Genomic DNA, 18,094 nt, shown 5'->3' with positions numbered 1-18,094 from the left:
GCGACCAATGAGCGAGATGGGCGGCAAATTTAAACGCCGCTCTGCTGATTGGTCGCGGTGGCCGGCCGTGACCAATCAGCGAGATAGGCAGCAAATTTAAACGCCGCTCTGCTGATTGGTCGCGGTGGCCAGCCGTGACCAATCAGCGAGATGGGCGGCAAATTTAAACGCCGCAGTGCTGATTGGTCGCGGTGGCCGGCCGTGACCAATCAGCGAGATGGGCGGCAAATTTAAACGCCGCTCTGCTGATTAGTCGCGGTGGCCGACCGCGACCAATCAGCGAGATGGGCGGCAAATTTAAACGCCGCAGTGCTGATTTGTCGCGGTGGCCGGCCGTGACCAATCAGCGAGATGGGCGGCAAATTTAAACGCCGCTCTGCTGATTAATCGCGGCCGGCCACCGCGACTAATCAGCGAGATGGGTGGCAAATTTAAACGCCGCTCTGCTGATCGGTCGCGGTGGCCGGCCGCGACCAATCAGTGAGATGGGCGGCAAATTTAAACGCCGCTCTGCTGATTGGTCGCGGCCGGCCACCGCGACCAATGAGCGAGATGTCCGGCAAATTTAAACGCCGCTCTGCTGATTGGTCGCGGCCGGCCACCGCGACCAATGAGCGAGATGTCCGGCAAATTTAAACGCCGCTCTGCTGATTAATCGTGGCCGGCCACCGTGACCAACCAGCGAGATGGGCGGCAAATTTAAACGCCGCTCTGCTGATTGGTCGCGGCCGACCACCGCGACCAATCAGCGACATGTCCGGCAAATTTAAACGCCGCTCTGCTGATTAATCGCGGCTGGCCACCGCGACCAATGAGCGAGATGGGCGGCAAATTTAAACGCCGCTCTGCTGATTGGTCGCGGTGGCCGGCCGTGACCAATCAGCGAGATGGGTGGCAAATTTAAACGCCGCAGTGCTGATTGGTCGCGGTGGATGGCCGTGACCAATCAGCGAGATGGGCGGCAAATTTAAACGCCGCTTTGCTGATTAGTCGCGGTGGCCGACCGCGACCAATCAGCGAGATGGGCGGCAAATTTAAACGCCGCAGTGCTGATTTGTCGCGGTGGCCGGCCGTGACCAATCAGCGAGATGGGCGGCAAATTTAAACGCCGCTCTGCTGATTAATCGCGGCCGGCCACCGCGACTAATCAGCGAGATGGGCGGAAAATTTTAACGCCGCTCTGCTGATTAATCGCGGCCGGCCACCGCGACCAATGAGCGAGATGTGTGGCAAATTTAAACGCCGCTCTGCTGATTGGTCGCGGTGGCCGGCCGACTACCGCAAATCAGCGAGATGGGCGGCAAATTTAAACACCGCTCTGCTGATTGGTCGCGGTGGCCGGCCGCAACCAATCAGCGAGATGGGCGGCAAATTTAAACGTCGCTGTGCTGATTGGTCGCGGTGGCCGGCCGTGACCAATCAGCGAGATGGGCGGCAAATTTAAACGCCGCAGTGCTGATTGGTCGCGGTGGTCGGCCGTGACCAATCAGCGAGATGGGCGGCAAATTTAAACGCCGCTCTGTTGATTAATCGCGGCCGGCCACTGCGACCAACCAGCGAGATGGGCGGCAAATTTAAACGCCGCTCTGCTGATTGGTCGCGGTGGCCGGCCGCGACCAGTCAGCGAGATGGGCGGCAAATTTAAACGCCGCTCTGCTGATTGGTCGCGGCCGGCCACCGCGACCAATCAGCGACATGTCCGGCAAATTTAAACGCCGCTCTGCTGATTAATCGCGGCTGGCCACCGCGACCAATGAGCGAGATGGGCGGCAAATTTAAACGCCGCTCTGCTGATTGGTCGCGGTGGCCGGCCGTGACCAATCAGCGAGATAGGCGGCAAATTTAAACGCCGCTCTGCTGATTGGTCGCGGTGGCCAGCCGTGACCAATCAGCGAGATGGGCGGCAAATTTAAACGCCGCAGTGCTGATTGGTCGCGGTGGCCGGCCGTGACCAATCAGCGAGATGGGCGGCAAATTTAAACGCCGCTCTGCTGATTAGTCGCGGTGGCCGACCGCGACCAATCAGCGAGATGGGCGGCAAATTTAAACGCCGCAGTGCTGATTTGTCGCGGTGGCCGGCCGTGACCAATCAGCGAGATTGGCGGCAAATTTAAACGCCGCTCTGCTGATTAATCGCGGCCGGCCACCGCGACTAATCAGCGAGATGGGTGGCAAATTTAAACGCCGCTCTGCTGATCGGTCGCGGTGGCCGGCCGCGACCAATCAGTGAGATGGGCGGCAAATTTAAACGCCGCTCTGCTGATTGGTCGCGGCCGGCCACCGCGACCAATGAGCGAGATGTCCGGCAAATTTAAACGCCGCTCTGCTGATTAATCGTGGCCGGCCACTGCGACTAATCAGCGATATCGGCGGAAAATTTAAACGCCGCTCTGCTGATTGGTCGCTGTCGCCGGCCGCGAACAATCAGCAATATAGGCTGCAAATTTAATTGCCGCTCTGCTGATTGGTCGCGGCGGCCGACCGCGACCAATCAGCGAGATGGCCGGCAAATTTAAACACCGCTCTGCTCATTGGTCGCGGTGGCCGGCCGCGACCAATCAGCGAGATTGGCGCTAAATTTAAACACCGCTGTGCTGATTGGTCGCGGCCGTCGGCGACCGCTACCAATCAGCAAGATTGGCGCCAAATTTAAACAACGCTCTGTTGATTGCTCGCGGACGGCAGACGCGACCAATCAGCGAGATTGGCGCCAAATTTAAACAACGCTCTGTTGATTGGTTGCGGTCGCCGGCCGCGACCAATGAGCAGTATTGGCGCCAAATTTAAACCCCGCTCTGCTGATTGGTCGCGATCGCCGGCCGCGACCAATCAGCGATTTTGGTGCCAAATTTAAACAACACTCTGCTGATTGCTCGCGGTCGCCGACTGCGACCAATCAGCAGTATTGGCGTTAAATTTAAACACCGCTCTGCTGATTGGTCGCGGTCGCCGGCCGCGACCAATCAGCAGTATTGGCGTCAAATTTAAACCTCGCTCTGCTGATTAGTCGCAACCACCGGCCGTGACCAATCAGCGATATTGGCGCCAAATTTAAACACCGCTTCGCTGATTGGTCGTGGTGGCCGGCCGCGACCAATTAGAGATATTGGCGCCATATTTAAACACCGCTCTGCTCATTGGTCGCGGTTACCGGTCACGAATAACCAGCATTATTGGCAACAAATTTAAACACCGCTCTGCTGATTAGTCGCGGCCGTGACCAATCACCATTATTGGCGCCAAATTTAAATAACGCTCTGCTGATTGGTCGCGACCGCCGGCCGCAAACCATCAGCATTATTGCCGCCAAATTTAAACCCCGCTCTGCTGATTGGTCGCGTTCGCTGGCCGCGACCAATCAGCATTATTGGCGCCACATTTAAACCCCGCTCTGCTGATTAGTCGCGACCGCCGGCCGTGACCAATCTGCGATATAGGCGCCAAATTTTAACACCGCTTTGCTAATTGGTCGCGGTTGCCGGCCTCGACCAATCAGCGATTTTGGCGCCAAATTTAAATATCGCTCTGCTGATTGCGCCCGGTCGGCCGCATACATATTCTAGAATACCCGATGCGTTAGAATCGGGCCACCATCTAGTGTTATTTATTAATCCTGGAACCCAAGCCTTGTTGGATATGATTTAAAACACTAAATTAGATACTTTGCCCATGAAGTTTGTTACTTGTCTTTGATGATTTATTATCCCAGTCTATTCTTAAATCCATATTACAGATACACAACCGGTCTTATTACATATTACGCTATTACATTGTCAGCGATATAAGATCTGTATTTTAGCTGAATAGGGGAATCTATTGCCAAAAAACCTGAGAAAACACATAACATAAAACTTCAAGCCTAAAATTGTCCGGTGAATGAGGAGAATGTGACTCTTCTCTGCTTTATTTAGTGGTGACTCCTCACTGGGGCAGTTACCTGTAGGAACGTCCTCTTTGCACCCCTCATCATCCCACACATTGCTTTCTTCTTTCTCCATTATGGCTTCAGAATTGATATTCTTCAGGTATTTGCCTGGATGTCAAAGCTGTGAAAGTAATAATGTAAAAGTCACAGACAGAAGGAAAACTCACGTGGAATATACTAGATGGAGGCTTTTCTTACAAGCTCATGTGACTGTTGAGCCACCTAAAGATGCTGACTTGTGATGAGCGAGCACTAAAATGCCTGAGTTCTTGTTGTTCGGGTCGAGCAAATTGGAATGCTCGAGTCCTCGACCCGAGCAACGAGCCAAATGTAAGTCTATGGGAAACTCGAGCATTTTTCCGGTGGCCCCCCAAGAGGTCTGCAGGGGGCCTAAAAATTGGCCAAATTGATGGGACAGTGCTCAAATGACATGGGAACAGCATGGAGAAGACCCCTGGAAGCATTTCAGACTCCCAGGTCACTGCTGTGAGCAATGTTATCAGAGTATTTACGCCACTTTTATGGGCTCACAATAAAACATACAAAAACGAAACCAAAATGGATTTTCCAAGGAAAAATGTTAAGGAACATCCTTTCCAGGGTAATGACTTGTATATAAGGAAAAATAAATAACCCTCCCAAAAAATGCTCCTCCACACCTGGGGCTATGTTCACATGTAGCGTTTTTGATGCGTTTTTGCACTTTTACATTGCTTTCAACGATGAAATATACATTCACCCAAAAATGTCATTTTAACATTTTACTACCTTATCTGGCCATGTAGTGTGTGAGACATGATCAGACACATCCACACAGTGCTGAAAAGACATGGGAGCAGCATGGGAAAGACCACTGAAAGCATTTCTGACTCCCTGGTCACTGCCTAAAACCGTGGTCATCAGACATGATCCTATATTACTGCAGTAATATTACAGACAATTTTGGCAACAAGACAAATTTTAAACTCCATTTAAAATGGGCAAGGCTCGTGGCAAGAGACGGGGAAGCGGACGTAATGGTGATGGTACAAGCAGAGGCAGATCACTGCTCGAGATGCTCGGCGCTCCGCGAGTATTTCCTAGTTGCTCGGGCGGGAGCTCTGGTCCCCTCACTGCTTGTTTGACGCTCTTTAGAGAGCCAATGAACATGCAGGGATTGCCTACCACACACTGTAATGCCGTAGCCATGATGGTTGTGGCATTAGGCTGCGTGCCCACTATGCGTTCTTCAAGAGTTTTGGCCACGGAATTTCCTCAGCGAAAACACTTAAAAAACGCTTGGTAATACGTGCCCCATGGTCCCCAATGATAATCCGCATGTGCTGTCCACATGCGGCGGAAATTTCCGCTGCGAATTATCATTGTGGAAAAATACGCAGCATGTCCATTAATTTTGCGGACACGCAGCGTTATTGCCGCCACTGACTTGCATTGAATCGCTTAATATCCGCATGACTACATTAAGCGATTCAATGTGCGGATGGTACCCGGGTCTGGAGAAGAGGAGACTGTCCTCCAGACCCAGGTACCATAGTACCTGTAGAAAAAAGAATTTAAAATTAAAAAAAACATTATACTCACCTCCTGATGGCCCCCGGTCTCCATAGCGATGCGTCCTGGCACCCCGGCAGCTCGCGATGGTCTAAAGGACCTTCCATGACATCATTTAGTCATGTAGACGTCGGCAGTCGCGTGACCTGTCACATGACTAAATGACATCATGGAAGGTCCTTTTAGATCATCGCGAGCCGCCGGGGTGAGCAGAGAAGGAGACCGAGGGCCATCAGATAGTAAGCATAATGTTTTTTTTTTCTTTTTTAGCATTTTTATTCTTTTTTTTTAACTAACTTGGTCACACTATATAAAATCCATGCCGGTTGCATGGATTTATATAGTGTGACCCAGTTGTCAAGCACTTTTCCAAGTGATGCTAAAATTGCTTGGAAAAGTGCTTGATAACCCACATGCAGAAATGCATGCAAAAACGCTTGACAAATGCTTCAACCTGGCAGGAAAAACGCATGTAAAATCCGCATGCATTTTTCCTGCCAGGGAGATGCGTAAAAAATCTGCAGCATTTCTGCATTGTGGGCACTTAGCCTTAGAGTGATTGGCTGGCCGCACAGCATCATCAGGTGTATGTAAGACCAGGCGCCGCCAGGCTTGTCACATTCTACCACGGAATCAGGCAGACTAAGGAGAGGTGCTGCTGCGTCAGAGAGAGATTTGCTTGTTTAGAGTTAGTATAGGTTTTCCACAACATCTACTATATAATTGTCTTATCCCGTCTGTCTGTCTGTCTGTCTGTCTGTCTATCTGTCTGTCTGTCTGTCTGTCCAGGAAATCCCACGTCGCTCATTGGTCCGGCAGCAGGCAATCAGCGCCGCGGGATTTCAGAAAAAAGATGGCGGCCGTTAGCGGCTCATCTGCGGGACGGAGCTCAGCGGCGTTGCAGCCGGGAGATGAGCGCCGCGAGGCGCTCATCTCCCGGCCGGTACCAGCAGAAGGACCCCGACCGCCGGACCCATCTGCGGGACCGAGATGCAGATGGGAGATGAGCGGCGCGAGGCGCTCATGTCCTGGCCGGTAGCAGCGGAAGGACCGCCGGCATCGCTGACATCCATGCGGAAGGGAGGACCGGGGAGCGGCACTGCGGGTCAGGATACTTCTGCTGCGAGCGCCCGCTCATGTCCCGGGTTCTCGCAGCGGAAGTAGCCGCACAGGCAGCGCCGCTCCCTGGTCCTCACCAAGACGATTCGATGATTGGTCGCGGTCTTTGGACCCGACCAATCACTGATCTTAGCGCAAAAGTTAAATACCGCTGTGCTGATTGGTCGCGGACGCTGCCCGCGACCAATCACCGATTTGGCCGCCAAATTTAAATATCGGCTGCGACCAATCAGCACAGTAGTGGTTAACTTTAGCCGCAAGATCAGTGATTGGTCGCGGGCCAAAACCGCAACCAATCACCGATTTGTGCGGCACATTTAAATAGAGGCCGCGACCAATTGGATGTCAGCGCCGCTCCCCGGTCCTCCCTTCACACCCTTGCCGCATGGATGTCAGAGGCGCTGTCTGTGCGGATACTTCCACTGCGAGAACCCGGGACATGAGCGGGCGCTCGCAGCAGCACAGCGGTGTTTAAACGCTGGGCGCGACCAATCACCGATTTTGGCGCCACATTTAAATAGCGTCCGCGACCAATCAGCACAGCGGTGTTTAAATGTGGAGCCAAGATCGGTGATTGGTCGCAGCCGATATTTAAATTTGGCGCCCAAATCGCTGATTGGTCGCGGCCGATATTTAAATTTGGCGCCCAAATCGGTAATTGGTCGTGGGCAGCGCCAGCGACCAATCAGCGATTTTTAACACAAATGTCCTGACTAGTGTTAAGCCACCCCCGTAGTGTTCGAGTTCGGTTCGTCGAACACCCTTGTGTTCGTCGAACTGTTCGTCGAACACCTTCGAACACCGTTAAAACCAATGGCAGGCAAACAAAAACACATAGAAACACAGAGAAAACACCTTTGGTGTCCAAAAGCTGACAAACTGCTCAGAAGACATAACTAACACATGGAAAAGTGACAAGTACATATGGTCATGCGAAAAGAAAAGAGGTGGAGGAGTAAAAGGAGGGGGAGACACAGATATAGGCATGTCATGCCCTTCTAAAATCCAAAAAGTGAGAAGCCGACACGGCCAGTCCGTTCCTGCCCATGCCACCTCCGTTTGTGCCAGAGCCGCGGTGGACCCTGACGGCCAGCACCCCTCTCCCAATACTGGTGCCTGTCCGCTGGTGGGTCGAGCGAGCCCCCCTGTGGTGGAGGCAGCTCTAAGCTTTTTAATTTAAATTGTCTCTCTAATTTGAATGAATACACTTTAAATCCATTTACAAGGATCTATTGGAGGGCAAGTCTCATGCCAGCAGCCGCGTAATTCCAGCTCCAGTAGCGTCCACTAAAGCTGCTGCAGTTAAAAAGCTTTTATAAGGATCGAGCTCGGCTGTCCACCGCAAGGCGTCCTACCGCCAGTCCCAGCCCCTATGCCTTGGGGTGCCTCCTGATGCTCTTCACTGAGTATCCCGTGGTTCCGAAGCATTTCCTTTGAAAAAATTAAGTGTCCAAACTACAGGTGGTGTAGCTTGCTTAACAGCCGGGATAATCCGCTGACTAGCAGACACTGCTACTAGGCACAAAGTATTTCCTGGGCTAGATGCAGTTAAAAATTTGTAATTAGATACTCTCGTTGGATGCTGAGAAAGCATTCCATAGAGTCTCCTGGCACGCCATATATTATTCTCTTAAAAAGCTTGGGGTAGGGGTCTAGGGGACCCTTTTATAGCCAAAATCACGGCCCTGTATCGCAATGCGTCACCTAGGCTGAAGATAAATGGAACTGTAGCACCCCGAGGGCTCGGTTGCTGCAGAGGTATTGCACCTCACCCAGAGGTGTGATATATCACTCTCAGGTAAGGATGGAGTGTGGATCAGGACCCCGACACCTGCATGCATTACACCACATTGCCGTGGGGCAGGGCGACCAATATGCCCCTGAGATGGGCATTACAGTCCCTGTCCCCGGCTGGAGTGGGGGGAGGGAACACTGAGGAAGGGGAACCCTGTAGTGCAGGAGCAGGGAGGAAGCAGTTCCAGGGTGTATTGAGAAGGGAGTATAAAAGGTGGGCACCATCTTAGTTCAGTGCAGAGAAGTCTGAGCAGAAGTGACAGGGAGCAGGGGCTCTGCATGAGCTCTGCTCAAGAGGCGGGCCTAGTAACAGAGGCCCAGGCCTGGAAGAGGGAGAAGGAAGGAAGAGGAGCGGAGAAGGCTCCAGGAACGAGGAACGAAGGGATCCCAGGGGTGTGGACGGGCGAGTCGCCACCGCACACCCGAATCCACCTGCGTGGAGGGGTCAGGCCAAAGGGGGAGACCGGTCCCCGAAACTAGTGGAGGCGGGAAACGACCCTCAGCTAGAAACCGGAGGCTGTGACATTTTATGTGGCGCAGCCCCTCGCTACACCCGCTAGGAGGGCAGCACATAGGGTCAGGCAAACTGGCACCAAGTTTACCAAGAGGAGGCCCGAGGCAGCCGGACAGAAGGGTTGGTAAGAAAGGCCAGACAAAGGACACACAAAGGGGGTCCTGTGAAGCGCTCCAAAGTTATCTGGGAGTTGTCTGAGCCCCTCACCTGGTGAGCACAGTACGACGTGGGCAGCCGTTACCTGCAGAAGTGGTCTGGATAATAAGAACTGTGAGTAAAGGCCCTGGACTGCATCACTGACTCCGTGTCGTTACTGCTGCTGCCCTGCACCATCACCCCCATCCTCCGCATACACTGCCCTGAGGCTATACTCCTCCCGTGGGGAGTTATGCTACGCTCTGCAGCACCCACAACACCAGCCTCAGCGGTCTGCCCTGCAGCGGCGGTTCACTCTGACCGCAATCCACGGGTGGCGTAGTCAGACATTTAAACATCAAAACCACATAAATAGTTCCTCCACTGCTTTGACCGCCCTGAGCCACGGAACCGGGTCGCCGTCACGGAGACTACAACCACCAGCATCCACCAAAAAGGGTCCGGCTCCGGATGTCCCAAGGCCCAGGGGGCGCGTCAGAACATTTTCATCACCTTTCATAATCACCAATGGGACAAGGCAGGGATGTCCTCTGTCCCCTCTCTTATACATCCTAGTGATGGAGCACCTGCTCTCATCAATTCGCCATAACCCCAATATTAGGTGGATTGAGGTGGGAGGCACCGAGTACAAGTGCTCTGCATTTGCTGATGATGTCAATCACATATATCCATCAGCAGGCTGTTATGGCTGAAATAGATCACTTTGTTACATGGTCAAATTTTAAAATCAATACAGCGAAGTGTGAGGCCCTCGATGTCTCCCTCCCCAAATCCATACAGGATTCCATCCAGTCCAACTTTCCCTTTGCCTGGCCCTCACAGGGTATCAAATTCTTAGGAATTCCTATTCATAGAGACCTCTCCCGTCTATGTTATCTTAATTTTGGGCCCTTTATTGAACAACTCCATACAGACCACGGTTGGCATGTTAGAACTGTAAGATTCACTACGTGAACCACTGGTGTTTTGTGGAAAAGCACATGTACACTGTGTTGCAAATTATTATGCAAAAAGTGTTTAGGAGTGATAAGGGAAGAATTTGTTTGTTTGTCAGTTAAACTCATTGATGGTGATGTGTGTCAGGGCTCTTTATATCACTGTAAGCAATTGCAGACACCTGTGCTAATTAGTTTGGCAGGTGTGTCCAATGAAAGGCAAGACTACTTAAGAAGGCTGTCCCACATTATTAAGCAGCCTACATTTTCTGCCAAAATGGGAAAGAAAAAGGATGTGTCGGCTGCTGAGAAGCAACAAATTGTGGAGTGTTTAGGTCAAGGCATGACTACAATCTGTTAGAACCTTGCTGTTAGGTTTTTTTTCCTTTGCTGGTCACATGACCTTGTTGGCCTATTTAATCCTGCTCCGCCCTTCTGGCTTTGCTGGACTTCATTGTATATCTACTTTCTAGCTAGCCTGTGCTCTGTATCTAGCTCTGTTAGTTTGCTTGGTCTACGGACCTCTATGTTCTATCTATTTTGTTTGTTCGTCTGTCTGCTACTATTTCTGTTAGGAGGTGTCCCATATTCCTCCCAGTCCTTAGTACTTGTAGGGATTCCCTCCCCACATCTATAGGTCTCCGTACAGACTAGATTAGGACTTTAGCAGGTCTGATCGCAGGATCAGGTTCCCTGTTACATTGTAGGGATTCAGCTGAGTCCTATAGTAGGGACAGATCTCCTCTCTTTCCTTAGCTTTGGTAGCAGAGCATAACAGTAAGTCCAGCCTGCAAATTCTCTAAGGAAAGATTTTTTTTTTTTTTTTGTTCCATCATGGTGTCGGTTCAGGATTTGGCTAAACACCTGCAGGGACTCTCTCTGGAAGTGGCCGAGCTCCGTCAGCACGTGAGTAACTGTCCTGGAGCATATTTCTTGGAGCCTAAGGTATGTTTGCCGGATTTATTTTTTGGTGAACATCGAGAATTTTTTTCATTTAAAAATGCTTGCTTATTGTATTTTCGTTTGAGACCCAAGTCCTCTGGGGATGAATCCCAGCGCGTAGGGTTCATAATGTCACTTTTGCGCAAAGAGCCTCAGGAGTGGGCCTTTTCTTTGCAACCTAGTGATACATGCTTCAGATCAGTGGATAGTTTTTTTTCTGCTTTAGGATTATTATATGATGATCCTGACCGTGTGGCATCAGCTGAGACTGAGTTGAGACGTTTAAAACAAGGATCAGGTAATGTGGAAAAATATTGTACTCATTTTCGTCGTTGGTCCACTCAAACAGGGTGGAACGATTCTGCTCTGAAAAGTCTATTTCTTGCTGGGCTCAGTGAAAGGGTTAAAGACCTGCTAATTGCTTATCCTACACCTGAGGATTTGCAACAGGCTATGCAATTAGCTATACGGGTGGATAGAAGACTGCGTACTAGGGTTAATGAGAGCAAATCCTCTGCTATGTCAGTTTCTGGTTATGATAATGTGTGTACTAACAGTGGTGAACCGATGGAGATTGGATCGGTGGCACCTCGCTCTCAAGAAAAAGACCGTCGTTTTTCGGAAGGCTTGTGTTTCTATTGCGGAAAATCTGGTCATTTGATTAAAGGCTGTGAGCTTCGTATGAAGAAAGAAAAAAAAATGGTCAGTCACGCCCGTATTGCCTGTTTAAATTCCAAGGGTATATTTTTAGCTGCTTCCACGATTGCTCAGGAAAAATTAATGGAATTTCGGGTGTTTGTTGATTGCGGGTCTACACTGAATGTAATTGATGGGGGATTCGTGGAAAAACTCAATTTAAAACCTGAACCTTTATCATCCCCCATTGCTGTGGTTTCTGTGGATGGCTCCCCTTTGAAGAATATTACTCTCAAGGTCAGTGAATTTCCTCTCACTATTAATGGTGTTCACCATGAGAAATTGGATTTGGTAGTGTTGAATAACTTGCCTTCTCCAGTAATATTGGGTTTGCCCTGGTTAAAATTTCACAATCCTGTACTGGATTGGTCTACCAGTGAAATTAAATCCTGGAGCCATAAATGTTATGACAAGTGTTGTAACGGGCGTATTGCAGCTTTGGATAGGGGAGAATTGCCTGTTCCTATTCAGGATTTTTGGAGAGTTTTTTCTGAGAAAGAATCGCAGGTTTTGCCTCCCCATAGAGACTATGATTGTTCTATTGAATTTGTCCCTGGAGCGATTCTTCCTAAAAGTCGTTTATTTAACCTTACTATTCCTGAGAGGAAGGCTTTGGAGGAATACATACAGACAAGCTTGGCCGCCGGTCACATTAGGCCCTCTAAGTCTCCTGTGGCGGTTGGATTTTTTTTTGTAAAAAAAAAGGACGGCGGTTTACGTCCTTGTCTGGATTTTCGTGAGATTAACAAAATTACGGTACGCAATCCTTACCCACTGCCATTGATTCCTGAACTGTTTAACCAGTTATTGGGGGCCAAGTGGTTCTCTAAAATTGACCTTAAGGGGGCATACAATCTGTTGCGCATGAAGGAGGGTGATGAATGGAAGACTGCTTTTAACACTCCTGTGGGTCATTTTGAGAATCTGGTTATGCCTTTTGGTCTTACTAATGCTCCTGCATTTTTTCAGAATCTGATTAATGACATCCTTAGACCTTTGATCGGTAAAAATGTGGTTGTGTATTTGGATGACATTTTGATTTATTCGCCAGATCTGGAGTCTCATTGGCGGAGCGTGCGTGAGGTATTACAGTTATTAATGGACAATTCGCTTTTTGCTAAGCTGGAGAAATGTGAGTTCGCTGTACAGAGAATTAGTTTTTTGGGCTACATTATCTCCAGCAAAGGTTTTGAGATGGATCCGGTTAAGGTTCAGGCTGTGCAGGAATGGCCTAGGCCTATTGGTTTGAAATCGATACAGAGGTTTTTGGGTTTCGCCAATTACTATAGAAAATTCATAAAAAAATTTTCTAGTATTGTCAAACCTCTGACTGATCTCACCAGGAAAGGTGCTGATGCGGTTCAGTGGTCTTCTGAGGCCATTGAAGCTTTTGTGTATCTCAAGGAGAGGTTCACCTCTGCTCCCATCCTTATGCAGCCTGATGTTACTAGGCCGTTTTTGGTTGAGGTTGATGCTTCCTCTGTGGGGGTTGGCGCAGTATTGTCTCAGGATAACGGGGATGGATTACATCCCTGTGCCTTTTTTTCAAAAAAATTTTCGGAGACTGAATTGAATTACGATATTGGTAATCGGGAATTATTGGCTATTAAACTCGCATTTGAACACTGGCGCCACTTCTTGGAAGGTGCGGAATTTCCCGTTCAGGTTCTTACGGATCATAAAAATCTGATATATCTTGATGCTGCCAAGCGCCTGAATGCCCGTCAGGCTAGGTGGGCACTGTTTTTCTCGCGGTTTAATTTCTCCGTTACTTACATCCCTGGTACTAAGAATGTTAAGGCGGATGCCTTGTCTCGCAGTTTTTCTCCCATAGTCGGTGCTGAGAAAGAGGAAAACATTTTACAAGAAGGTGTTGTGATAGCTGCTTTAGACTCCGTTTTGGAAGATGAGATTCTTAAAGCTCAGGAGAATGCCCCATCTAACACTCCTCATGGGAGGTTGTTTGTGCCTGGGACCTTTAGGAGAGATTTGTTTGTTGAGTGTCACGAATCTCGGTTGGCAGGTCATCCCGGAATCTCTGAGACCAAGAGACTGGTGGGTCGCAGTTTTTGGTGGCCTGGATGGCAGAATGAAGTCATTAAGTGGGTGCGCCAATGTACTATATGTGCTAGATCTAAGTCCTCACATACTCCTGCTGCGGGGTTACTTTGTCCTTTGGAGGTCCCCAGTGCTCCTTGGACACATTTGGCTATGGACTTTATAACTGACCTTCCCCCCTCTGAGGGTTTTACTGTCATCTGGGTGGTCGTGGACCGTTTTAGCAAGATGTGTCACTTGGTTCCCTTCGTCAAACTGCCCTGCGCTAAAACTCTCGCTAAGGCCTTTGTCAAGGAAATTGTCAGACTTCATGGCGTTCCTACTGACATTGTTTCTGATAGGGGTCCTCAGTTCGTGGCTCGTTTTTGGCGTGCCTTTTGTGACAGGTTGGGAATTCATTTGTCGTTTTCGTCCGGATATCATCCTGAATCTAATGGCCAGACAGAAAGGAAAAACCAGGATGTTGAGCAGTTCTTGCGTTGTTTTGTGGCAGACAATCAAGAGGGGTGGTCTGAGTTTCTGCCACTTGCCGAATTTGCTCTGAACAATCATACATCTTCTTCTGCTGGTTGTTTGCCTTTTTTTTGTTGTTCTGGAAGACATCCGTCGTTTGGGTCGTTCTCCAAGTTGGGATCTGCCGTGCCTGAGGAGGAGAATTTTTCCGGTGATTTGGAAAGAGTTTGGACGGATGTGCGTGGTAATCTTCAGGAGGCCAACAGAAAATCTAAAGACTACTTTGATAGGAAACGACAGGAGGTTTTGTTCGCTGTTGGTGACATGGTTTGGTTGTCCTCTAGGAATCTGCGGTTGAGGATTCCTTCTAAGAAATTGGGTCCCAAGTTTGTAGGGCCCTTTAAGGTGCTTCAGGTTGTCAACCAATCTGCTGTTAGGTTGGAGGTTCCTACCTCCTGGAGAATTAATCCGGTCTTTCATGTCTCTCTGTTAAAAAAAGCTGTTGTGTCGGATGGTGACGCCTCTGCCTCTGTTCCTCCGGTGGTGGAGGACGGGGAATATGAAATTTCTCGCATCCTTGACTCTAGACGGTATAGAGGTAGTTTGCAGTATCTTGTGGCCTGGAAAGGTTTCGGACCCGAGGATAACTCTTGGGTGAGGTCAGATGATGTTTCCGCGTCCAGACTTATCAGAGCGTTTCACAGGAGATTTCCTGATAAGCCTGGTCCTAGGGGATCCGGAGGATCCTCTTAGAAGGGGGGGTACTGTTAGAACCTTGCTGTTAGGTTTTTTTTCCTTTGCTGGTCACATGACCTTGTTGGCCTATTTAATCCTGCTCCGCCCTTCTGGCTTTGCTGGACTTCATTGTATATCTACTTTCTAGCTAGCCTGTGCTCTGTATCTAGCTCTGTTAGTTTGCTTGGTCTACGGACCTCTATGTTCTATCTATTTTGTTTGTTCGTCTGTCTGCTACTATTTCTGTTAGGAGGTGTCCCATATTCCTCCCAGTCCTTAGTACTTGTAGGGATTCCCTCCCCACATCTATAGGTCTCCGTACAGACTAGATTAGGACTTTAGCAGGTCTGATCGCAGGATCAGGTTCCCTGTTACATCGTAGGGATTCAGCTGAGTCCTATAGTAGGGACAGATCTCCTCTCTTTCCTTAGCTTTGGTAGCAGAGCATAACACAATCAACATTGTGCGATGATCAGGATGAAGTGTCTTGGCAATCAAGAAGTATGTAGCTGATTTACAGTACACACGTGTGCGTGCTGATAAGGGCAAATTGAGGACTCTTTCCTACAGGCAATTACGTCAGGTTAAAAGAGCAGCGGCAAAAAAGCCTTGTCATAGCAGCAGACAAGTTTTTGAAGCTGCTGGTGCCTCCAACGTCCCCCGAACAACAAGATGCAGGGTCCTTCAGAGGTTTGCAGCTGTGCGAACGCCATCCTGTCGACCTCCTCTATCCACTGCACACAAGCAGAAACGGCTCCAGTGGGCCAAACATTACATGAAGACTGATTTCAAAACTGTTTTGTTCACGAATGAGTCCCGTGCAACGCTCGATGGTCCAGATGGATGGAGTGGAGGATGGCTGGTTGATGGACACCCCACGCAAACACGGCTACAGCGCCAACAAGGAGGAGGTGGAGTAATGTTTTGGGCTGGAATCATGGGGAGAGAGATTGTCAGCCCCTTTAGGATCCCTGAAGGGGTAAAGATTAGAGATGAGTAGTGTTCGACTAGAACTGTTCGCCAATCTCAAATTCGAGCTGTTTTGGGCGGTGTTCGAGTTGTTCGACGAACCCGAACGATTTGCAAAAAATTCGGCTGTTCGAGGTTATGTTCGATAACTGTTCGTGCACCAAAAGCGTGTCCTGCATGTCTGGCGCTATTTAGAGCACCAATCATGCAGGGATTGTCTGCCACTCACTGTAATGCCACAGCCATGGTGGTTGTGGCATTAGAGTGATTGCCCAAATCGATGGGAACTGTGCTCACAGTGAAACATGAAAAGCCGTCAATTCAGCAGCGGCATACACCGGTACCCGACAATTTAGAACCGAAAGAATAGAGCTTCACACATACATTAGATAGATAGAAACATGTCAGTCACATATATAAGAAGTACAGTGACAGTGTTGATTACTGTACTTGTCATTTAGTGTAAAGGATTTATTAAAAAAAAATATGAGTGTTTTCATGCACCGTCTTTTTAAAAAAGCCGGCCGGCAATTCAGCAGCGGTACCCGACAATTTAGAATAGAAGGAATAGAGAATCACACATAGATTAGATAGATAGAAACATGTCAGTCACATGTATAAGAAGTACAGTGACAGTGTTGATTACTGTACTTGCCATTTAGTGTAAAGGATTTATTAAAAAAAATATTAGTGTTTTCATGCACCGTCTCTTTAAAAAAGCTGGCCGGCAAATCAGCAGCGGTACCCGACAATTTAGAATGGAAGGAATAGAGCATCACACATAGATTAGATAGATAGAAACATGTCAGTCACATATATATGAAGTACAGTGACAGTGTTGATTACTGTACTTGTCATTTAGTGTTAAAATAAAGGATTTATTTAAAAAAAAATTGGCATGGGGTTCCCCATAATTTTAGGCTCTAGCGGAGGTTAAGCAGACAGCTGGGGCAGATGTTTGAAGCCTGGGAAGGGGTAATACCCACGGAGCTTCCCAGGCTACTAATATCAGCCCCCAGCTGAATGCCTAGCCTTTACTAGCTATTAAAATGGGGGACCCCCCAAAAAATTGACGTGGGGTCCCCCCTATTTTATTAGCTAGCAAAGGCTAGGCAGACAGCTGGGGGCTGATATTAATAGCCCAGGAAGGGTGCCATGAATATTGGCCCCCTCCCAGGCTAGAAACACCAGCCATCAGCCGCCCCAGAAATGGCGCATCCGTAGGATGCGCCAATTCTGGCACTTAGCCTCGCTCTTCCCACTGCCCTGTAGCGGTGGCAGTGGGGTAATAGGGCTGGGGTTGATGTCAGCTTATAATGCCAGCTGACATCAAGCCCAGGTTAGTAATGGAGAGGCGTCTATAAGACACCCCCAATACTAACCCCATAGTCAAAGTTAAAAAAAAACACAAACACCCAGAATAAAGTCCTTTAATTGAAATAAAGACACAATTCTTTATTGTTCTAAATTAAACCATACTTACAATCACGCCCATTCCAGCTGAAGCCAACGATCCCCTGCAATAAAAGAATAAATAATAAAGCAACATAATCCTTACCTTTCCATGGTTCCCACGACAGCTTCAGCTCTGCTACATCGAGATGACAGGCTGGACCGCAGCAGAAAGCTGCCATCCAGCCTGTCATCCCGCAGACACTGAGAAGCGCAGGCTTGCTTGCGCTCCTCAGCGTCTCTCTGTGACGGCATCCAGATGAGCCGAGTTCATGTCCAATGAACTCGGCTCACCTCATGCACAATGAACTCGGCTCACCTCATGCACGTCACTGACAGCGTGGGAAAATTCTCCTGCACTCAGCGCTTCAGCGTGAGAATTCTCCCACGCTGTAAGAGACGTGCATGAGGTGAGCTGAGATCATTGGACATGAACTCACCTCATGCAAGTCACTACAGCGTGGGAAAATTCTCACGCTGAAGCGCTGAGTGCAGGAGAATTTTCCCACGCTGTCAGTGACGTGCATGAGGTGAGCTGAGTTCATTGGACATGAGCTCACCTCATGCATGTCACTGACAGCGTGGGAGAATTCTCCTGCACTCAGCGCTTCAGAGTGAGAATTTTCCCACGCTGTCAGTGATGTGCATGAGGTGAGTTCATGTCCAATGATCTCATCTCACCTCATGCACGTCACCTCATGCACGTCATTCTCCCACGCTGAAGCGCTGAGTGCAGGAGAATTTTCCCACGCTGTCAGTGACGTGCATGAGGTGAGCCGAGTTCATTGGACATGA

The 18,094-nt window shown here is 49.2% G+C and overlaps 1 protein-coding gene across 1 annotated transcript in view; it reads right to left on the bottom strand.

The window, feature by feature from the left end:
- LOC141161980 (uncharacterized) overlaps window positions 1-18,094 on the bottom strand; it is a 172,546-nt gene that overhangs the window by 19,505 nt on the left and 134,947 nt on the right. Inside the window, exon 2 of the mRNA XM_073647573.1 lies at window positions 3,938-4,046. Within this exon, the coding sequence (XP_073503674.1) occupies window positions 3,938-3,998 (61 nt within the window). The 5' untranslated portion in view covers window positions 3,999-4,046. The remainder of the gene's footprint in view (window positions 1-3,937; window positions 4,047-18,094) is intronic.

The sequence above is a fragment of the Phyllobates terribilis genome, unplaced genomic scaffold, assembly GCF_046119375.1.
Source record: "Phyllobates terribilis strain yellow unplaced genomic scaffold, ASM4611937v1 Scaffold_9__5_contigs__length_417890890, whole genome shotgun sequence".
NCBI classification, from domain to species: Eukaryota; Metazoa; Chordata; class Amphibia; order Anura; family Dendrobatidae; genus Phyllobates; species Phyllobates terribilis.
The sequence above is the reverse complement of the archived record's forward strand: the minus strand, read 5'-3'. Positions and strand labels throughout refer to the sequence as shown.